General features: G+C 45.6%; 2 protein-coding genes across 3 annotated transcripts in view; both read left to right on the forward strand.

The window, feature by feature from the left end:
• LOC137357133 (metal transporter CNNM2-like) overlaps positions 1-8,132 on the forward strand; it is a 33,229-nt gene extending 25,097 nt beyond the window's left edge. The window contains exons 6-7 of the mRNA XM_068023191.1: positions 1,237-1,397; positions 3,703-8,132. Coding sequence (XP_067879292.1) covers positions 1,237-1,397; positions 3,703-3,903 — 362 coding nt within the window. The 3' untranslated portion in view covers positions 3,904-8,132. The remainder of the gene's footprint in view (positions 1-1,236; positions 1,398-3,702) is intronic.
• A 7,491-nt stretch (positions 8,133-15,623) lies between these two features.
• Positions 15,624-23,561, forward strand: part of LOC137357266 (metal transporter CNNM3) — a 40,628-nt gene continuing 32,690 nt past the window's right edge. For both annotated transcript variants that reach the window (XR_010971166.1, XM_068023486.1), the window contains exons 1-5: positions 15,624-16,951; positions 19,254-19,394; positions 20,869-21,021; positions 21,723-21,892; positions 23,268-23,364. Coding sequence is in view for 1 of the 2 variants with exons in the window: in XM_068023486.1 (XP_067879587.1) it covers positions 15,667-16,951; positions 19,254-19,394; positions 20,869-21,021; positions 21,723-21,892; positions 23,268-23,364 (1,846 nt within the window). In the remaining variant the exon portion in view is untranslated. The remainder of the gene's footprint in view (positions 16,952-19,253; positions 19,395-20,868; positions 21,022-21,722; positions 21,893-23,267; positions 23,365-23,561) is intronic.

The raw sequence follows: 23,561 nt of genomic DNA on the forward strand, positions 1-23,561 counted from the left end.
ATCGATGATTAGTGGCCACTGTTGCAAACAGAGGGAGGTTCTGCAGCTTTGATAGGGCAAAGTCATTGCCAGTGGCTCCTCTAAGCTGCCCAGCAATCAGAAATGTGCTTCGCAGGGAACAAACAGGCCGTGGACAAGCAACTTTCTCTTTAAGATGTGCACGGCCGACAGTCAATTTTAAAGGGACCGTGCAGTGCCACAAGCCGGCTACACCATGCAAATGGAAGTTCGAGGGAACCTTGGTTGTTACTCTCTGGCACTCTGATTTACTGACTCTTCTGTCTCTCTGCCTTGCTTTGGGTGTTGCTTGTCCTTTTCAGGCTTCCTCAACATTGATGCCTCTGGAAGTTGCTTTGTCAAACTGTAAAACTTGGGCTGAATTTCAATTCTTTTACAGTGGGACAAAATCAAAGCCTTTTGCTAATCTTCAACTAACGAAGAATGAGAAACATCAACCAACTAACAATAAGTCAGGCCACTAATAGCACTGGGATTCGATACCCTGAATAAAAATCCTGCCTGATCTAGGATGGAATTTGATGTTTCGTCACTGTAAACCAGTGGTCCTGGTGGTCATGTCCAATGAATATTGGCCTGAGTTATTCACCTCAGCACTTGTTTACAAAGAATCATTTGCTCCAGTTTGTTTTGCTGACTGATTCGAACTGCGTATGTTTACTACACTAAATCCTTCTGAATAAGTTTTTAAAAAAAAATAAATAAATTCCAAACATTTTATCTCCGCTATGATTGCTTTCCATGCCTTGATCACAGGGAATGTTTGTCATGCAGGAAAGCAGCAGGGTTAAAAAGCGAGAGAGAATGGGAGAAACTCTGATCACTGATGGAGGCAACGCCGGGGCTGTGGGAAGTGGGAGGCAGTTCAAGAGTCGCACAGTTTGAGGTTCTGGGGAAGAACAAGTGAGAAGCGGCAACTGGTTGCGATTCTAGCGCTATGAGGATACAGGACACCGGAAGCCTGTGTAGGATGAGAAGGTTGGAAGACAGAGAGAGGAGTATTGAAATTACAGTGGGACACAGACTGCGGTATCCTTGGTGCTTGATCTGATTACTGTTGCTCTGTCCCACGCTGCAGTGAACATGTGCGTGCCTTTGATTCCAAGCTTGTTTTACCTGTTGCTGTTTGCCTCATTCCAAGCAGCACTCGTCCCAGTGCAGCATGTTCCGTTAACTGCCGTGGGTACTGATCCATTTGATCTTCTGTTTCCTGTTCAGAAACCCGTCCGCCCTCTCGCAACAGCGAGCTGAATCGTTCGATGTCGCTGCATCACACCGAGCGCTCGGAATCCACACCATCCATTGTGTCGCCCAGCAGCTCAACACCTTACGTTCCCGACTTCTCTGTCAGGGCACTGACAGACCTGCAGTATGTAAAGGTAAGAGTTCACAGAATCATTCAGCGCTGAAGGAGGCCATTCGGCCCATCGTGCCTGTGGCGGCTCATTTGTCCCATGCCCCTGTTCTTTGCTGATAATCCTGGAAATGTACTCCTTCAAATATTTATCCAATTATTTTTTGCAAGTTACTATTGAATCTGCTTCCACCGCCCTTTCAGGCAGCGCATTCCGGATCATACGAACTTGCTGCTTAAAAAAAGTCTTCCCATGGCTCTTTTGCAAGTACTTCTGGTTGCTGACCCTCCTATCAGAAGAAACAATTTCTCCCTATCTACTCTATCAAATCCTTGATAATTTTGAATATTTCAAATAAATCTCCCTTTAATTTTCTCTGCTCTAAGCAGAACAATCTCAGCTTCTGTAGTCTTTCCACATAACTGAAATCTTTAATCCCTGGTACCATTTTGGTAAGTCTCCACACCTCCAAGGCCTTGACATCCTTCCCTAAAGTATTGTGTCCAGAATTGAACACAGTACTCTAGCTGAGGCCAAACTGGAATTTTATAAAGGTTTAGTCCTGGTTATTTCGACTGTTAAGGGCCTGTACAATATTGATGAACTATGAATATAAAAAAAAACTAATATGATTTTTGTTACTTTCACTTAGTGGATGATTTTAGCCCATTCCCTGTGCTGCTCCCCAACCAGTGACAGCCCTGCCCTCACCAGTACCTTACCCTAGTGTTATCTGGCTCTATTCACGCTGCCCAAATTTGGAAGGGCACAGTCTAGAATTGTACCATTAAATCTTTTCAGCATTTCAACTTTCAGAGAAAAGAATCATGGATTGTTTACAGCACAGAAGGAGAGTATTCAGTCTCTGCAAGAGCAATTTAACTAGTCCCATTCCCCTGCCCTTTCCCTATAACCCTTCTCTCTCTCATAAGGTCAGAAGTGGGGTTGTTCGCTGATGATTGCACAGTGTTCAGTCCCATCAGTAACTTGTACTGAAGCAGACCATGCCTGCACTGGCCAACACTCAGGCTTGGGCTGATAAGTGGCAAGTAATATTCACGCCACACAAGTGCCAATGACCATCCCCAACAAGAAAGAATCTAATCATCTCCCCTTGACATTCAACGGCATTACCATCGCTGAATCCCTCACCATCAGCAGCCTGGGGGTTACCATTGACCAGAAACTTAACTGGACCGGCCGGACCGGAGTAATCACCTCCCAACTCCCCAAAGTCTGTCCGCCATCTACAAGGCACAAGTCAAGAGTGTGATGGGATACTCTCCACTTGCATGGGTGAATGCAGCTCCAACAACACTCAAGAAGCTTGACACCATCCAGATAAAAGCAGCCCGCTTGATTGGCACTCCCTCCACCACTGGTACACAGTGGTTGCAGTGCGTACCATCTACATGATGCACTGCAGCGACTTGCCAGGGCTCCTTTGACAACACCTTCCTCTACTGTCTGGAAGGACAAGGGCAGCAGACGCATGGGAATACCAGCACCTGCAAGTTCGCCTCCAAGCCACACACCATCCTGACTTGGAACTATATCGCCGTTCCTTCACTGTCGCTGGGTCAAAATCCTCGAACCTCCTCCTTACAAGCACTGTGGGTGTACCTACAGCACATGGACTGCAGCAGTTCGTCTCACCGCCAGCTTCTCAAAGGCGATTAGGGATGGGCAATAAATGCTGGTCTTGCCAGCAACCCTCGCATCCCATGAATGAATAAAAAAATATGCACGCAATCATTTTATAAACCTCAAACAGCTCACATCCAAAGCTAGATGAGACATACAAGTATCTCCTGTGAAATTGTCCTGGATTGTTTGGAAATTTATAAGTGTAACTCCCTTCTAATTAGATCGTGTTTGTGTATAAAAGAGCAATATTTTTTCATGAAAGTCGTTTCTAAAATAAATGGAGCTGAGATTAATGGTTTGGGGCTGCATAAGTTTGTGGCGTTGCTACTTCACTAGTAAGCTCCTCAACTCCCCCAGCTGGTGTTTGCTTAGTATTGCAGCTGCTGTTAACCAGCTATTGCTCCACTTTACAAATTGGGAGTGAATATTGACGTGGATTAGTACCTCATGGGCTGTAAAGGACTTGAAACTGGGCTGCAGTTGTGAAAGGCACTATATAAATGCCAAAAAGTGCTGGAAATAATCGGCAGTTTCTTGAGAACTGATGAGAGGTTGTTGAGCTAAAACATTAACACTGTTTCTCTTCTGGTGTTGGTTTGTGTTCTGCCAATCTGGTAACTGTTGGAATGCCTGCCATTGTGTTTGTTAATTCATTTGTTCATAATTTGTTTGAAATGAGCAGGTTACACGGCAGCAATATCAGAATGGATTACTGGCATCAAAGTTGGACAGCACCCCACAGTCCCCTGAGAACCCTCACACAAAGATCGACGTGACTACATTGGACAAACCTGATAGTATAGCGGATGAAACCACAAACCTCCTGAACGAGCAGAACTCTTTGAACCGTAGATCGAATCACACTTTGGAAAACAGTATATGACCCTACTCAGAGGCCTGGTACTCTGGATGGTTGGGCCCTGCTCTTGGGCATTGGAAACGGTTCATGCGAACAAACACCGTGCAACTTTTATATTGTGTGTGGACGCGCAAGAGGAAAAATACGACACGAAACAACTTGGGACAACTTAGGCCTGAGTGTGTGGAAAGGGAGGAATCCTGCCTGGTGTATTACTGGTACAGCCAGTGTTGGGAGGTTTTGGGGGGGGGAGGTGAGGGTGAGCAGTACCAGCTTTGGAAACAGTACAAAAAAAGACAAGACAAGACTTCCATCGCCTAAGACACAGTCATCAACAGCCGTTTATTTTCCTCTTGGCAGACGAAGCTTCGATGTCGAAGATGGGTGTTGGGGCCACATGTTTTTAACTGGTTTACTGGTTGAGAGCAATCTTGGACAGCTTCAGATGGGTTCGGGGCTATGTGTTGCTGGGCGGCACTGTAACCGTCACCTCGGGTTGATTGGAGTAAAAATCCACCCCATTGCCAGCTTTTTTTCTCCCCCCACCCCCCCCCTCCTCTCTCTGTTCAGCCACAGTGTCAAGCTGGGGATGTTTTTTTTTCTTCCCCTCATTCCTTTTTGTGTATCAGTATTTGTCAGTGCGGAGGGAAGCCTGTTACTGTTCAAGTGCACTGACAGTCACATCCATTTATACCATGGGCTAAAATGACCAGTGAGGTGTCTGATCTAGCATCTGTTTTTGGGGAGAGCAGCAGAAGTAGGAAGGTGCTGTTGCTTTTGCCAGTTTAATTTCATCCTCAAGCCAAAAACCCTCCATAGTTCAGTCTGCCAACTTCCCTCCTTCCTCAGTGCGGTGAACCCCGAAGCTCATCGAACCGATCGTGTTCGTCACCTCAGCTTCTTAGTGACCCAAGGTTCCAGGAGCTCCTGATTGGCATACTGAGACATTAACGGGATGGGCTTGGGGGTGGCTTCTGCTGATCGTCCACCGGCATTTTGGCGGAAGATCACAGTATTCCCAAAGAAACAGCTTTCACGCCACTTTTCCAGAGTCTCTGCACATCTTCGCCCTATGATGGGGGACCTTCCTGCGGAAATTCAACCCCAATCTCGTGATCCTGATCTACTTTTACCCAAAGTAGAGGCATTGGCATCCAAGAACTTGGGAGATCTTTAATCCGCTACCGAAGTCACTGGGCTTTTTATTGGTATTTTTGCGGGGGAGGAAAAGAGGGTGGTATTCGGAGGGAGAGATGGGGTAGTAGATTAAGTGTTCTAAAACTGTTGAAATAGATGGACAGTGGTAAAATAATGGACCTGTTTTCCTCACATGTTTGGTCCAATCCAGTTCTTGGATCTGATGTTCCTTAAGGCTGGGGAATTTTATTTTGAAGTGGTAACCAAACATGTATTCTTAGTAGTAATTGAAATGAAGCCATAGCTCTTGTTTTCTCAAATGGCTCGTCTCAGGGAAGCACAGACAAGCCCATGTGTTTTGTGTTCCAGGTTCTTTCCCTCCCCCCCCCCCCCCCCCCCCATCTCACATTGTGTGACCATGTTTCAGGAAAGCTGCAGACACCCACATTGGGCACACATCTGCAGACTGCCTTAAGGGTAACTTACTCCTGAGCCCATGGACTCTAACCCAGGCAAGGTGGCAAAGGTGATTTCTGCAGATTTAGCGAGTGCCAGTACTAATCGTAAATTGAATGAAAATGCTTTTCTGAGCAACCCCAGCAGAAAATACTGGGAATGTACATCATGTGTATCAGGATCTGAAAAAGGGAGAGGTAGGCCAATCTTTTAGGTAGAAACTATTCATTTGAGCAGGCAAGAGTGTATTTCTGTTTTCACTGAAGGAGGGGCTTTGTGGTTTTAATTGAAGGTGGTGGAAGTTTGCTCCACTGACCAAGGGGAGGGCAAACTTCACCTGTGTCTTTTTTTGGGTTTTTTTTCCCGTCAATATAATCTTGATACAAAGTTAGGATTTATTTCCAAAGTGCAGTCCTGTTCATGTTGATCAGTGCTACTGGTCTGAAGCAATTCTTCCAATTGCAAGTTGTTGAGCGAATCCATTGATCACTGAATCTTTCAGGGCAGGAGATGGGAGTTTATCAAGCAATATGTAGCTGAGAGTCTGTAAGCTGTGGCAATCCATACGGACTCCCGTTGTGGCTGGGGCTGGCTGCTTTTTTTTTAAATTTCTGAATTCAAGTGAGAGATTGATGAAGAAACAAACACGATTCACCATTGCAATGCCAAGTTCGAACTCCTGTGTGCTCTCATCTGTGACTGTCAAAACTAATAGGTCTGTCAGTGTATTCTGAATGATCTGTGATGTGATAATTTACTGTTGGTTTATTTATATTTTATGTTGGCTATTGTCTTCCAATTGGTAACATTTGCACACCGGCTAGATTTTCTGATGAAACATTTTCTTTCTTGGAATTATTTTTTAATTGTTTAGAGTTGGGTTGCAAGATGCTGGTTAATGCGCAACCCACCTTAGAAGTTATTTTGTCCTGAGTCTGTCCTGTGAATTAGAGGGGTGAAGCAAGCAGATCCCATTAACTATTTAAAATTGTGAGTGAGTTGAGTTGCTCTTCACCTGAGTGTAACTGTGCACTCAATCATTAAACATTGGAACCTCTGTTTATACCACAGCTTTGTCTGTAATTGAGGGAGAGATCATCATGCAGGTCCCCAAAGACTCTGAGATTGTGACCATCGATAATTCCAAATGACTGTTTTTCCTTTAGAGGTTTCCAGGATGTCTCGCTTTATAAGTCTGCTGCCCAGTGTGCAAGATCCTGGGCTGAAACTCTGGCTGTTATACTGGAGCGTACATCAGTTGGAATATATGCTTGCCGAGGCGCTCTGCTTGGTTTGACTGCAAAGGACTTGTGCACAGATGTCCCGAGAGGACGGAATTGGGATCAGCTGTGATGCCCTATGTGGTCGAATAGGCAGTGAAGCAGGCTAGCACACAAAGAATGCCCACCTGCAGCCAAGTATGTGCAACCTTCAGGCGAGAGGAGAAGGGGAAACTTAAACCCAGTCGGTTAAAGATGAAATAGAATTCACCCTCTTACACACACGTGGCACGACCAATCTCACCCCTCAAATGTATATTTATTTCCATTAACTCAGTCTCCATATAGTCCCAAAAAAGTTCACACCACTTCCCTCCTCATATTGTTTAACCTCCTGTTGATCTGAAATAGTTGTAAAATTTGTTCTTCCCTGTGGGTGGTGTTTAGGGAGTGGGCAGGGGATGAAAATGTTCCCGACTAAAGTGCGCACTCAGAGATGGCAATCATTTTTCAGAGTATAGATTTTAGAATCCTTTTTTAATATAAATCTATATATTAAAGCGAGAGTTTTTTGGACAATTGTAATATTCAAACTTCGACAACCATTTGCATGGAGGGTGAGACTTGCAACTTCAGCCTCTTGGCTACTATTAGAGAAACTCAACTGATGAAAATCCAGGATGTGACCTGTGTGTGTGTGTGTTTTTTTTAAATAGCATTTTTATTTCTCGACCCTATGGAGCTGAACACTAGCAATAATTAGAAAGCAAATGGGAGGTGATGGTGAATGCTGCAACATTCCCAGACCACCTACCTTCCTTGCTTGTGGGCAATGTTCCTCTGGTTCTACATGTTCAGGAGACATTTGAATTAAGAAACCTGATTTAACCCGAATGGGTGGCACTTGGTGTAGACTATATTTATTTTGCAATGAGATTTTAATTTGTATATTTTTGAGATTTTTTTCTTCTTCCTTGAAAGGTTTGCATTAATGTATCCTGTCTTTCTGTTTTTAAACAAAACACTTGGAACCTTGAGGTCTGTGTGTCTCTTGATCCTTTTTTGAACCAATTCCCTGTTTTTGGGTTGTGCACTTTCTGACGTTTTTTGATAGGATTATTCAATGCCCAACGTGTTTCTTTCTGTGACTGGTTCATTGCGGACCTTGCCAATGGATGCTGAATTTCTGATTTTATATCTGTGACCAACAAGAGATTTTTCTTCTCTCTCTGTACTCCCAACAGATGTGTCAAACTTCTCGACCGAATTACTTTCTGTAATGTGTGTTGGGAGAGTTTTTGTAAGCAGGGAGTGTCAACCTAATTTTCTTCTCGTGGTGCACACGGTCACCATGTCGAAAGAATTTGTGTGTAATGCGATTTCATCTGAATTGGGGGAATGTATTATATATTTCTCTATTAAAAATAATTTTAATCTTTGGATTTTTTTTAATGTTCTTTTTGTGTTGAGCATAAAAAGTTTCAGGAGCAGAAAAGGGCTGCTTTGAACAATCCTGCCCCTTTACTGTTGGATTAGAACCACTACCCACTTTTTCACTGGATCCCTCAATCCCTTCACTCTCGAAACATCTTTGTGATGCAGTCTCTCGTCGAAAAAAAAAAACAAGGCCAAGAAGGGAAAAGAAATACCCTGGGAAGAATTTTCTCCGATCCCCCCCTCAGCTGACCAGTTCCAGAGGCCAAGTGTTATCTGTAAAGACACTTACCTTTATATATGATGTCACCTCTGCTCCAGTAGGACCCAGTACAGCTCCCTCTTGAATGCATAGAGTGTCAGCACCCACCGCACCAGTCAACAGCATGTTCCAGAGGCTCACTACTCTCTGTAAAATGAAGCTTCTCCCAACATCTACTGTATTCCTTTATTTGAACTCATGATCCCTGCTCCTCCCCAATCTGTTACACTGGAATAATCAATCAGGACGTTATCCAGCCCTTCAGTTACTGTATAGACCTCTATCGGGTCACCCCGAAGTCTATGCTGCTCTAAAGTAAATGGACCAAGCTCCTTGAGCCCAAGTAGCTGATCTTTAAACTAGGAATTGTTCTTGTAGCTCTCCTTTGGACCTTTCCGAAGGCTGTATTATATCACCCACCATGTGGGGGAACCATACTGGGTCCAGTACTCTGGGTGTGGTCTGACCTGTTTCGTGCCAAAATGGTGTCCTTTGATTTATACTGAATAGAATACGATGTGTATGTGTCTCCAAGTGTTATACTGGAAGACTTCAGTGTTGTCTTTAGTGTGTCTTTTCAGCATTTCATCTGCCAAGCACTGTTGCGATGTCCAGACAGTGGCTGGTTGCAGAAGACAACTTTGGGAATTCTACAATCCTGCGGGTGTCCAGACCAACAGGTTGGGATCTTCCTAATTGTGGCCCAAGTTCTAGTTATACTGCACTGCCCGAGCACATCAGTGTTAGCCCCACCAGCCCTGTCCTGCCACTCTTTTATGTAGGCAGTGCACATGGAAATGGTAAAATATTTTCATGCAACAGCGGTTCGTATAGTCTGTTGCTGCAGATAACATGTTGCAACTGTTGTAGGCAGACTGCCCCTCTATGATGTTCTGCGAAAGAATCCCACCAAAGTCGTTGAATTTGTGTGTGTAATTTAAGTGGTACCTGATTTGATTGTCAGCACAGTGGGTGGTATTGAACCTGCCTTCACTCACCTGTCTGATTTAGGGACTTTTAGTAGCTTCCCTTTTTTAATTATGGTGAACAAAGAAATGGCTGACCAACTAAATGCATACTTTAGTTCTGTCTTCACAAAGGAGGACACAAATATACCAGAAATGTTGGGGAACACAGGATTTAGTGAGAGAGAGGAACTGAAGGAAATCAGTATTAGTAGAGAAATGGTGTTGGGGAAATTGATGGCCGATAAATCCCCAGGGCCCGATGGTCTGCATCCCAGACTACTTAAGGAAGTGACCCTAGAAATAGTGGATGCATTGGTTGTCATCATCCAAATTCTAAAGACTCTGGAACAGTTCCTACAGACCAGAGGGTAGCTAATGTAACCCCACTATTTAAAAAGGGAGGTATAGAGAAAGCAGGGAATGAAAGACCAGTCAGCCTGACGTCGGTAGTGGGGAAAATTCTAGAGTCCATTATCAAATATTTTATAGCAGAGCACTTGGAGAACAGTGATAGAATTGGGCAGAGTATGCATGGATTTACGAAAGGGAAATCATGCTTGACAAATCTACTAGAATTCTTCGAGGATGTAATAAGTAGAGTTGATGAGGGGGAGCCAGTGGATGTGGTTTATTTGGACTTTAAGAAGGCTTTTGACAAAGTCCCACATAAGAGATTAGTGTGTAAAATTAAAGCGCATGGGATTGGGGTTAGTGTATTGCGATGGATAAAAGATTGGTTGGCGGACAGGAAACAGTAGGGATAAATGGGTCTTTTTCCGAATGGCAGGCAGTGACTGGTGGGGTACCGCAGGGACTGGAGCTGGGACCCCAGCTATTCACAATATACATTAATGATTTAGATGAGGGAACTAAATGTAATATCTCCAGATTTGCAGATGACACAAAACTGGGTGGGAGGGTGAGTTGTGAGGAGGATGCAGAGAGGCTTCAGGGTGATTTGGACAAGTTGAGTGAGTGGACAAATGCATAGCAGATGCAGTATAATGTGGATAAATGTGAGGTTATCCACTTTGGTAGCAAAAACAGGAAGGCAGATTATTATCTGAATGGCTATAAACTGAGAGAGGGGAATATACAGCGAGACCTAGGTGTTCTCAAACACCAGTCGCTGAAGGTAAGCATGCAAGTGCAACAGGCGGTAAAAAAGGCAAATGGTATGTTGGCCTTTGTAGCGAGAGGATTAGAGTACAGGAGCAGGGATGTCTTGCTGTCATTATACAGGGCCTTGGTGAGGCCACATCTGGAATATTGTGTGCAGTTTTGGTCTCCTTATCTGAGGAAGGATGTTCTTGCTATAGAGGGGAGGGAGTGCAGCGAAGGTTTACCAGACTGATTCCTGGGATGTCAGGACTGACGTATAAGGAGAGATTGTGTCGGTTAGGATTATATTCGCTGGAGTTCGAAAGAGTGAGGAAGGATCTCATAGAAACCTATAAAATTCTAACAGGACTTGACAGGGTAGACGCAGGAAGGATGTTCCCGATGTGGGGGAGTCCAGAACCAGGGGTCATAGTCGAAGGATACGGGGGTAAACCTTTCAGGACTGAGATGAGGAGAAATTTCTTCACCCAGAGAGTGGTGAGCCTGTGGAATTCGCTACCACAGAAAGCAGTTGAGGCCAAAACCTTGTATGTTTTCAAGAAGGAGCTGGATATAGCTCTTGGGTTTAAAGGGATCAAAGGGTATGGGGCAAAAATGGGAACAGGTTACTAAGTTGGATGATCAGCCATGATCATAATGAATGGCGGAGCAGGTGCGAAGGGCCAAATGGCCTACTCCTATTTTCTATGTTTCTATATGTTCTATGTTTCTATGTTTGTATACTGAGCTGGTTTGTAGCTCTCAATTGCTGAAAGATTGATTCAAAGTTAACCAAAGACTATCCTGGTAAGACATCTCTGGTTTGCTGCTATGCTGAGTGAGACTGTTAGCCCCTTGACATCAACTTAAATGTAAGCAGCTTCTGTTGCCCCTCTCCTATTTGTAAATGCTAAAATTACCAAGTGGATCCGTGGACTAAATCTCACTCCAAACCTGGCCCTAACAACATTGTATTTCTAGAGTTCCCTTCACAGCCTCCCAAATTGCTGTACAGCCAACAAAGTACTTTTGAAATGGGAAACACAGCAGCCAATTTGCACACAGCAAGCTCCCTCAAACAGCAATCAGATAATCTGTCAGAACACCAGATAGCACTCCCCAGCTCCTCTTTGAATAGTGTCCTGGGATCTTTTATGGAGCCTTGGTTTCAGGTCTCATCCAACAGTGCAACCCTCTCTCAGTACTGCATTGGATTTTGTGCTCGACTCCCTGGAGTGGGACTTGAACCTATGGTCTTTTGACTGAAAGCTGAGAGTGCTTCTCACTGAGCTACAACATACACTGTTGATACATTGCCCACGAGGAATATTTGCAGGGCACCACTCTCACTGTTATATATTAAGGCTTACATCAAGCTTGCTCATGCTCTTTGCTTCTATTTCAGTGCTGCAGCTGGAGGCAGGGAGCTAGATGGAAAATTCAACTAAAGAACCGCTGAGATCTGTTGCTGGTTTCCTTTTGGTTGAAGGTGCTGGAGCCGATACTTGCTTAAGCTGCTGAAATGTCCTAACTGTGAGCCAAGTGGTTTCCATAGAGCGCTCTGTTTGTGATGTAATTGGATGTGAGGGAGCCTTGGTTACAGATTCCCTCTGGATTTGCTGCCGTACAATGCAATTCCAAATTCCAATGGTAGTAGATTATACAATATGGAGGGGTTCGGTTCTAAATTGGCTGTATTTTTCTTATAACCTAGAAGTAAGACTTTACTTTCGATACTTACACTTTCTTAACTCAAAAAGAAGGCAACTTCAGAAGGGACTGTTACGAAAGGTGGCCTTCTGTTTAAGCAGCTGAACTGCACTGGGTGTATGATGGCAACTTGCATTACTGCAGAGTTCCTCACACATGCACAGAAGTGAGGATCAAAGAAGGGAAGTGGAAAACTGGTGGTGATAGGTAGCAAAGACCCGGTCCAAAACCAGAGCCTTGATCTTCTGAAAGGAGGAAGGGAACTGGAAACATAATGTACTGGCTGGATGAATAACACTCGATGGATGGAGTGGGCTTCATGCCATGATGTATGGCTGGAAATGAGCGCTATGAAGTGCTCACTAACCTACACTGTCTCCCAGTCCATTAACGTCTCAATTTTAAAATTCTTATCCTTGGTCCCAAGTCCCTCCATAGCCTCGCCCTCCCAATCTCTAACTTCAACCCTCGGATATCTGCACTCCAATTCTGGCCTCTTGAGCATTCCTGATTTCAACCATTCCAACTTTGGCAGCTTTACCTCCAGCTGTCTAGGCCTGAAGCTCTGGACTCTCCTTAAAACCTATCTTTTTAGCCAAGATTTTTAGTCACCTGTCCTAACACCTCCTTATGTGGCTCACTGTCAAATTATGTTTGATAACGCTCTTGGGATGTTCTTCTAAGTTAAAGGTGCTATGTAAATGCAAGTTATTGAAGAAAGACAGACAGCACTCAAAATTGTTGAGGTTCTGGGGAAGAGAAAAGCTTGCCTTTTTATAGTGCTTCGCGTGACTTCCAGATGCCCCAAAGTCCTTTACAGCCAATAAAGTCCTTTAAAATTGTAGTCACTGTTGTAATATAGGAAACAATAGCAATGTGGAAATGAAGGACTGAGTTTTCTTTCCTAGAAAGGAGAAGGCTGGGGGGTGACCTGATAGAGGTCTTTAAAATTCTGAAGGAGATTAATAGACAGAGATGTTTCCATTTGTAGGGGAGCTCAAAACTAGAGACCATAAACAGAAGATAGTCATTAAATAATTCTAGTTGGTAATACAGGAGAGACTTCTTTACCTGGAGAGTGGTTCGAATGTGGATTTTGCCACCGCATGGAATATTTCAGGCGAATGGCATGGATGCATTTAACGGAAAGCTAGGTAAGTACTTGAGGAAGAGAGGAATAGAAGGATATGCTGATCAGGTTAGATGAAGTTTGGGAGGAGGCTCATGTGGAGATAAACACCAGCACAGACATAAAAGCAAAATACTGCAGATACTGGAAATCTGAAATAAAAACGTGAAATGCTGGAACCACTCAGCAGGTCTGGCAGCATCTGTGGAAAGAGAAGCAGAGTTAACGTTTCGGGTCAGTGACCCTTCTTCGGAACTGAGTTCCGAAGAAGGGTCACTGACCCGAAACGTTAAACCAGCATAGATATGTTAGGCCCGATGACTTGTTTTGGTGCTGTAAATTCTTTGGAATCCTGTTGAGCATGGGATCAATGAAATGACCCCTAATTTAAAAAAAAAAATCAGTGTTGTTTAAACTTACAATTACTTGTTACATTGCAGATTTGCTGATTTCTTTGATTAATGTCCCCTGGTCACGAGACCCAGAAGCTCGCATAAATACAGGCACAGACTGGTTGGTCCGTGTGCCCTGCTCTGGAGGTGAGAGTACTTCATTTCCAGCAGAGAATATGTTTGGCTTGTGGCTTCAGTGGGTAAATGGACTGACCTCTCGATGACTGTATTTGGGATTATGGACTGCAAATTGCTTTGGAATGTCCCAAGGTTGTGAAAGAACATAGGAACAGAAGGAGGCTATTTATCTCCTCGAGCCATTCATTGAGGTCGTGGCTGATCCTGTGACCAGCCTTTGCCTCATATCCCTTCATACATTTGGATAACAAAGATCTACCAATCTCATTTGAAATTAACAGCAAATCACCCCTTCGCTTTCTAAATTTCAGGGACTACAATCCTAGTTTGATCCTTGCAAGTTAACCTTTGGAGTCCAGGAAACATTCTGGTAAATCGATATTGCACTCCCTGCAAGGCCAATATATCCTTCCTCAGGTGTGATGCCCAGAACTGCTTACATTATTCCTGGTGTGATTAAGGCAGGGCTTTGTATAACTAAAGCATAACTTCTACCCCTTTGTATTCTGTTCCTCTTGATATAAGACCGGTATTCCATGAGCCTTTTTTGATTATTTTCTGTACCTGTTCATGATATTTTTCATTATCTACGTACCTGGAGCTCCAAGTCTCTGGTCCTTTCCTGTGTCTCACCTTTTCCCAATTAGAAATACTCTCTTCTATCCTGTTAGGTCCAAAGTGGATGACCTTTTGCCTATCAATATCTCTTTGTAGTTTTATGCTTTCATCTACGCTGTTTACAATGTTGCCCGTCATCAGTAAATTTGGATATGTTGCTCTGTAGCTGAGAGCTGGCACAGACATGATGGGCTGAATGGCCTTTTTTAAAAATTTATTTTTTTTATTTGGAGATACAGCACTGAAACAGGCCCTTCGGCCCACCGAGTCTGTGCCGACCATTAACCACCCATTTATACTAATCCTACACTAATTCCATATTCCTACCACATCCCCACCTGTCCCTATATTTCCCTACCACCTACCTATACTAGTGACAATTTATAATGGCCAATTTACCTATCAACCTGCAAGTCTTTTGGCTGTGGGAGGAAACCAGAGCACCCGGAGGAAACCCACGCAGACACAGGGAGAACTTGCAAACTCCACACAGGCAGTACCCAGAATTGAACCCGGAGCTGTGAGGCTGCGGTGCTAACTACTGCGCCACCTTCTGTGTTGTAACCATTGTATGACTCTATCCCGTCACGTAAGTAATTAATAAATATGGCAAATAGTTGAGGTGCCAGCACAGATCCTGGTGGATCACCACCAGTCATGTCCTGTCAGTTAGAGTACCTGCCCATTATCTCTACTCTCTGTCTCTTGCCTCTCAGCCTAACCAAGTCAATAACTTGCCTTTAATGTCCTGAACTTCAGATAAAACGTTATCAAATGCCTTCTGCCATATCAATCCAGCCAGCCTGGTCCACGACTGGAAAGAAAAACTTCAATCAGCTTGCTAAGCATAACTTACCCCTTTTACAAATCGAGGCTGGTTTTCTCTCATCAGCTGAAAATTTTTAAGGTTTTTGTTTTAAAAAAAAAGTTGCTAAATAAATGCAAATGTGGGTTGAGGTGACGCTTGCAAAGAAAACAAGTGGTGTCCCTGTATGCTGGAGCAGAATGGGATGCAGCTTTGCCCCTTTAAGAGCTGCAGCGTTGCTGGATGTTTACCGTGCGCTCTCAACCGAGCTTGAAACGGGGTCTGGTCGCCGCCTCCCCGCCCTGATTGGCTGGTGGCGGCGCCGGCGGGTTGTGAGTGGCTAAACGGCCCTGTCAATCATCGGGGCCCAGCGTGTTTGGTTGTTTCGCCTGCCCTGGGCGGGAGGCCAGCCTGAAGATGGCGCCGGGAAAGCGGAGCTTGTGCCTGGCGCTGGCCGCCCTGTGGGGGCTGGCGGCCGGACAGCCGGAGGTGAGGGGGGCCCGGCTGGAGAGCGGCGGAGGCCGCGTCTACATGGAAGCCGGGGTGATTAAAGCGAGCGCCGGGGCCCGCTTCCAGCTGAGGGTCTTCGGCTCGGGGCTGGAGCAGGAGTGGGCGGTTAGGCCCTGGCTGGCCTTCAGCCGCGGGCTGGCCTGCGACAACAGCAGCCTGGACAGCGCCTGGCTGCGGCTGGAGGGGGCCGAGAGCGGCGGCGGCGGCGGCGGCTCGGTGCTGGTGGGCGTCCAGGCCGGGCAGGCGAGCGGCCGCTACTACCTGTGCGCCCGGGGCCCCGGGGAGCAGTGGGCGGCCCCCGGCGGCTGGCAGACGCCGCTGGAGATCCAGCTGCAGCTCCTGGCCGTGTGGGGCCAGGTCCTGCTGCTGGTGCTGCTGCTGCTCTCCTCGGCCCTCTTCAACCTGCTGCACCTCAGCGTCTTGTGGCTGGACCCCCTGGAGCTGCACATCATCCACCACTGTGGCTCCGAGAGGGAGAAGAGGAGCGCCAAGTCCCTGGAGCCCATCCGGAGAAGGGGCAACCTGGTCCTCTGCTCCCTGGTGCTGGGCAACGTCCTGGCCAATGCCGCACTGGGGGTCCTCTTCCACCTGGCATTCGGTGCCATCCTGCCTGCCATCTTCGTCTGCGCCGCCCTGATGTTCCTGGTCTGCGAGATCCTCCCATATGCCATCTGCTCCCGCTACGGCTTCACTGTCGCCTCCAAGACCACCTGGCTGACCCGCCTCTTCATGGTCGTCGCCTGCCCCCTTTCCTTGCCTGTCGCCCTCCTGCTCGATCTGGCCTTGCGCCAGGACATCAGCACCTGCTACATCCGAGAGAAGATCCTGGACGTGCTGAGGTCCAGCGACCCGTACAGCGAGTTTGTCAAGGAGGAGTTCAGCAGAGGCGCACTGAGGACGAAAGTGGTGGAGGACATCATGACCGGCTTGAAGGACTGTTTTATGCTCAGAGCGGAAGCCGTGCTGGATTTCAACACCATGTCTGAAATTATGCAGTGCGGCTACACCAGGATCCCAGTCTATGAAGAGGAGAGGTCCAACATTGTGGACATAGTTTATGTGAAAGATCTGGCCATGGTGGACCCTGAGGACTGCACGCCTTTGAACACCATCATCAAATTCTACAACCACCCTCTGCATTTTGTGTTTAATGACACCAAGTTGGATGCAGTCCTGGAAGAGTTTAAGCAAGGTGATTGTGTGCAGTTTATTGCCCTTTGAGAAAAACCTTTGACCATGTGTGCTTGAGGTTAACCTAAAAGCTTGTGTCCTCCATGTCCTGCATGGAGATTTTCACAAATGACGTCTATGCTTCAAAGTGGTGTTCAGCTTTCTCTCTCTAATCCAGGGGCAGCTTTTTCTACAGTCACTGAGAATATGTTGAATTCATGTCTTAATTTTATTCCCCCCACCCCTCCTCCCTGCTGCCCAGTTTCTGGCTTCTCTGGTCCTATCTCACGGCAGTTGACCTCTTTCGGTGCTGTGGGTCTAATTGGATCGTTCTTTCAAAGAGCTGGCACAGGCATGATGGGCCAAATGGCCTCCATCTGTGCTGTATGATTCTGTGCCAAGTTATTATCTGGCTGTACTTTATATAACAAAAACAGGAGTTCCCAGCAGTAGGTAATAAATTGCATTACTCAATAGACTCTGCCACCGTTAACACTTCACTGTGGGTGTCAATACTCTTTGACACATATTACATAATCCTGCTTCATTACTAGTAACCAGCGTCAGCCAAAAAGCAGTCAGTTACTGATTAAATGCATCTTGTAAAATCCACTGTAGAGAGAGATGTAAGGGGACTGAAGCGGTTTCAGTGCAGTAATCTGAGGGCTGAATTATCACCTATACAACAACAGCTTGCAAGCGCCTTTTAATGTAGTAAATCATCACAAGGCAGTCATAATTTGCGTGTATAGGAGGAGTGTTTCTGCAACGCTTGTAGGTATCCAGTGCATTTAATTATTATTGTCGACCATTTGAGATGTGGAGGGGCCTCGCATCCACCTTCTGGATGTATTCTGCTCGCCAATTTAAGAAGCTACTTTTTGTTTGAGTGTTCCCAACACATTTATCAGGAATCTTGTTTTTTTTCTCTCTCTCTCCTGATTTCCTCACCAATTGGTCAGGAACCCTGGCCCCTGTCTGGAACTTAGTTGCCGATGCCGTTTACTTCAAATCGTCCTTTCAATGATTGCCTGTTGTTTTGCCTGAAATACCGTATGTTGAATTCCACTTTTGGATTATCTCACAAACAGCCTACCCTGGCTCAGTGAGGTTACCCAGTGAGTTAAATCAAAAAGGGATAAACTGCAAACACACAGGAGGTTAGTGAGCAAATTAAACTGAAGGCTGAGAGCTATAACAGGCATTTTAGTAAGTTTGGAGAAGGGGAAAAGTAGGGGGGAAGAGTGGTGGGGTAAGAGAAGCAACAGGTACCAATTATCATGTTAAATGGCATGAAAACTGCTTTGTAAAAAAACTATTGACATTAATGATTACCAGTGAGTTACACCACTGGTTAGGCCCCAGCTGGAATATTGTGTCTAATTCAGGGCACCATACTTTACGAAGGATGTCAAGGCCTTGGTGAGGGTGTAAAGGCGATTTATCAGAACGGTAGTAGGGATGAGGGACTTCAATTTTGTAGTTAGATTGGAGAAGCTGGGACTGTTCTTTTTGGAGCAGAGAGGGTTACGAGGAGATTTCCTAGTGCTGTTCAAAATTATGAATGGTTTTGATAGAGTAAATAGGGATAAACTTGGCAGGAGGGTTGGTTTTACCTGGTTAGATTTAAGATAATTGGCAAAGAAACTGAGAGGGGAGTTGAGATTTTTGTTCTGATCTGGAATTCACTGCCGAAAAGGGCGCTGGAAGCAGATTCATTCGTAACTTGCAGAAAGAAAATTGGATAAATACTTGAAAAGCAAGATACATTTGCAGGACATTGCAGAAAGAGCAGTGGAGTGGGACTAATTGGATAGCTCTTTCAAAGAGCTAGCACAGACACAGTGGGCCAAATGGCCTCCTGTGCCATAAGATAACAGACATGCAGAAAGAATGGGAAAATTGGGAAAATAGTGGAGGGGTAGAAAAGGTACGAGAGTGAGAAGCTGATCCCTGGGTGTGTCCTGGTTTACGCCATATCAGCTCAGATGAGATAGGGACCCGACAGTCTGCCTCAGTCAGGGTTTGCTCGCAGTGGCTATTTATTGACCCTACAACTGGCTGTAAGTACATAGCAGGACAGAAATCAGTGTGATGACCCAGCCGTGGGTTGCCTGCCAGCTGTGGTCATGAAGGTTCTGGGTTCTGCCCACGGACCCACACAACAGCGAAAGATGAAGAGAGAAAGGGTGCAGAAAATCAAACATTTCCCAAAACAGTGTTGAACCCAGGTTAGCTCGTGTTACTCTGCTGTTCAGTTTTGTCTCCGAACTTTTGTCTGCTGGTTATAACAGTTCTCCATCCATGTTTCTTTCTTTTTGGAGGCAAGTCACATATGGCAATGGTCCAGAAGGTGAACAACGAGGGGGATGGTGACCCCTTCTACGAGGTGCTGGGTTTAGTGACGCTTGGGGATGTTATTGAAGAAATCATCAAATCTGAAATTCTCGACGAGTCAGATAATTGTAAGTTTAAACAATGTGGGTTTTGGCTTGATGTTTTTTTTGAAATTAGGGGTAATTTCACTGATCCCATTTTCAACAGGATTACAAAGTGACAGCACACAATAGACCACCAGTCTGCCCAACAAGTCAATGCTGGTGTTCATGCTCCAAGCGAGCCTCCTCCAACCCCTCTTCATCTCACCCTAATTAACATATCCTTCAATTCCTTTCTCCCTCATGTGCTTATCTAGTTTCCCCTTAAATGCTGGTGACCTCAACCACTCCATGTGCTACTGAGTTCTAGATTCTCGCCACTGTCTGGGTAAAGATGTTTCTCCTGAATTTACTAGTGACTATCATATATTTATGGCTTCTAGTCCTGGTCTTGCCCACAAGTGGAAACATCTCTATGTCTCACCCATCAAACTCTTCCATAATCTTGAGGACTTCGATCAGGTCATGACTGAGTCTTCTCTTTCGGGAGAGGAGAGCTCCAGGCTGTTCAGTATTTCTTGATGGGTATATCTGTAAGTTCTTGTGTCATTCCAGCAGATCTTTTTTGTACCTACTTTCAGTGCCTTTATGAGCTTTCTATAACATGGAGACCGGAAGCATGCTCAGTATTTTGTGTGGTCTAACCAAAGTTCTATACATGTTTAATATAACCTCAGCCTGAGTCAGAGATAGAGCTGCAACACTGTAGTACTGATTCACCATTGCAGCCTGTCGTAAGTTCATAATGAAACCAAAACACAAAAAAAGAAGTTTTAATCATTCAGGGGATATGAGTGCAACTGGCAAGGCTGGCGTTTATTGCCTGTTGCTAGTTTCCCTTGCCAAGATACGGTTGAGCTGCTGCCTTGAACCGTGTGTTGTTTCTTCCACAGTGCTGTTAGGTCTGGACTTGTCGTATTTTACGACGATGCAGGAGCAGTCGAATTATGCCCAAGTTGGGAGGGTGCGCAGCTTGAAGGGGAGCTTGGAGGTGCTGGTGTCACCATGCACCACTTCTCAGTGGTGTGCGGTGTGGTTGTGGGTTTTCACCGTGCTGCTGAAGCAGCCGTGGCTTTTTTCTGCATTGATGAGCTCTCGTGGTAGCTGGCTGGGTCATTGTCACTGAAACAGATGGACAGTCTTGGACCTGTGAATCACTTGCTGATCTCTGGACACTGGGGAGGGTGTGGGCTGCTGCAACTTGCCTCAGCCTCTCATTGGCAGGGAAGGAAATCGGGTATGTCCGTCACACCTGATGGATCCCTGGCCCTTGCTAGACAGTGCGTGCTTGCTTCAGGGGTGAATATCTTGGTATCTGGCCTCGCAAGTGAAGAGTGAGTGAAGTGTTGAATGGTGCCTGACTCCTGTGCAGATTTTGCACCCCCTTCACCCCCCCCAGTGAGATTCAGGAGTGAAGGCTAAAAACAGGTCAACGGTTTGAAAAAGGGTTGATGATTCTCAGGTCGGTTCCATTATGTATTTTTTTCTGTTCCTTCCGCAGCAGAGGTCAAGGTGAAGAAAAAACCTGCTCCGATCAACAGTTATATTGAGCGCAGGAAGGAAGACGTCTCGTTTTTTAAGGTGCCTGACATCGATCTAAAGGGCAAGATTTCACCCCAGCTTTTATTAGCAACGCAGCGCTTCTTATCCAGAGGTAGGGAGGCAGTTACTGCTGTGGAGTGAGGGGTGGTAAGGGGCAGTGTCTCCGGCCCCCCAAAAATACACAATAACCTGCAGGGTTCTTCAAAAATCAACTTTGTGAAGGAGAAAAAGGTCGTGAGTTTGAAGGTCAAGTGAGCTGCCGGATTGTTAGTCTCCTGCTTCAGTTTGGTTAAGGGGTCAGTGCTGTGAGGAGGATTCCAGTACAGTGTGATGCTAGCTGTGAGGTTTAAGATTGAGAAACTCTGATCACTGCTGTTCTGGACTATGACCATCCAGCCTTGGGAGAGAGCACTGTGAGCTGGGTTAACGCTGGGATGGAATCCTGGTAAGAACGTGTCTATCATAGAGGGAATTGATTAAGAAAATCCCCTAGAAAGTGTATCTCTCAGTATTACAGGCTTGTGTGATTCTACCCCCCCCTACTTTCATACGTTGATACAGATCTACTGAATAATGGACAGTGGCGATCAGGTATTGTCAGACCTACTTGTACATCAATGTGGTTTGGGATTAAAATACTAACGTGAGTCATTTGATGCCACCTCTGGTAGAAATAGCCCAAAGTCTGTTCTCAGCTTCTTGCTATTATTAATCTATTAGCCACTCTGAAGTGAGTGACTTGTGTACAATACTGCACATGAACTGTGTGAATTTTGAAATTGCTGCTATAATGACCGCAGGTTGTCTTTACAGAGGTTGAGCTGTTCAGTCCCTCGCGGGTCTCTGAGAGAGTTCTTCTTCATCTGCTCAAGCATCCCAGTGTCAGCCAGGAGGTGAAGTTTGATGAAAAGGACAAACTGGCCCCGGAGCACTTCCTGTACCAGCGGAATCAGCCGGTCGACTACTTCATTCTGGTGCTGCAGGTGGGTATAGTCCTGCTCCTGGACACAAGATCCCTACCATTTTACTTTCACTTGGGTAATGTCCCTGACCCCAGTCCTTTTCCCTCCCTTCTCTCCTGAAGGCACTGACTTATACCTGTTATCTAACTGGGTGGCAGTTGGAATTTTATAGTAGGCCTCAGCATTCACTGGACATATTCCTCTGTGACCCTTGCTGAAAAGTGCATGTAGCCCTCAATGTGAAATAGCCAACACTGGCTGACCTGGCACAAACATGAATTGTGTGTTTATTTAGTGCTGCTCCTGTGCCTCCAGCACACAGTGAGGAGGACCGAATTGTGCTGGGCGGTGGGGAAATCGAAGAGGCTTTTGGAAGAATGGCGGCAGGTGACAATGTTCAGAGAACTGGGAGTGAATTCCAGAAGGAAACCTGTGAGCGGTTGGTTGGAGGGAGGGAGTGAGGGGGAAGGAGATGAGGTGTTGAAGGGACAGAGGTTGCGAGGAGCAAAGAGACGGCTGGTGTTAGGGGAGCAGGCAGAACAGATCTGTATGGTAGATTGGGGTGAGGCCATAAAGTGATTATAAAAATAAAAATGTCAGTGTCAGGGTTACAGGACCAGTGTAGCTTGGGGGCAACAGGAGTTCTGGGACTTGGTGGGACTGAGGACTCCAGCTGGGATATTTTGGGTGCAGGGCAGCTTGCGGGAGGTCGTACTGGAGTATCTGCTGTGTCACTGCCACGAGGAAGCACTTCTCTCTCTGTAGCGAGGTGCAACCACTCTATTCTCCTCCAGAGACTTGAGCACAAAAATCTCAGCTGACACTCCAGTGCAGTACTGAGAGAGTGCTGCACTGTCAGAGGCACAGTCCTTTAGATGTGACATTAAACTTACGCCCTCTTAGAGATGTGAGAAGAGGAGCAGGGAATATCTCCTGACCTGACCAATATATATACCTCAAAAAAAAACAAATAAAAAACAGATGTTCTGGTCATTATCGCATTGCTGTTTGTGGGAGCTTGCTGTGCACAAATTGGCTGCCGCATTACAACACTTCAAAAAAAGGACCTGATTGCCTGCAAAATGCTTTGGGATGTGCTGAGGTTGTGAAAAGCAGTATATAAGTTCATGTTCTTTTCCTCTGAGTGTAGGGGATTCGATGGCTCAAATGCATAGTTTCTCATCCGTGACTCAGAGCATGACTGTTCTGCTACTGCTTGGGATACTTGTATTGCAGTGGTGTTAGCTAACTGAAAAGTTGATTTTCATTTATTAACAATTGTAAACATTTTTTTGATATATCGCTTCCCTTTGGCATTGAAATATGCCCATGCACATTACCGAAAATATTGTTGGATTGATCTAGTTACCAGTGGGCCACCTTGTGTTACAAACAGGGGCGAGTGGAAGTGGAGATCGGGAAGGAGGGTCTGAAGTTTGAAAATGGAGCCTTTACTTACTATGGTGTGTCTGCACTGACTGCTCCATCCTCTGGTAGGACTGCATGCTCTGCTTATTTCTGTTTCTTGTTCACACTCCTGTGCTAACTTTATTGGTGTTTTACTGACAAGTAAAAGGACAAGAAGTTTACAGACACAAGAAGTCAGGATGTGTTTTAAGTATCTTTCCCGACATGGTTTCTTTGCTGGCGTGTGGGAAAAGAAATACGTTTATTGAAAATAATGCCTGAA

Source organism: Heterodontus francisci, chromosome 47 (genome assembly GCF_036365525.1).
Source record: "Heterodontus francisci isolate sHetFra1 chromosome 47, sHetFra1.hap1, whole genome shotgun sequence".
Classification (NCBI taxonomy): domain Eukaryota; kingdom Metazoa; phylum Chordata; class Chondrichthyes; order Heterodontiformes; family Heterodontidae; genus Heterodontus; species Heterodontus francisci.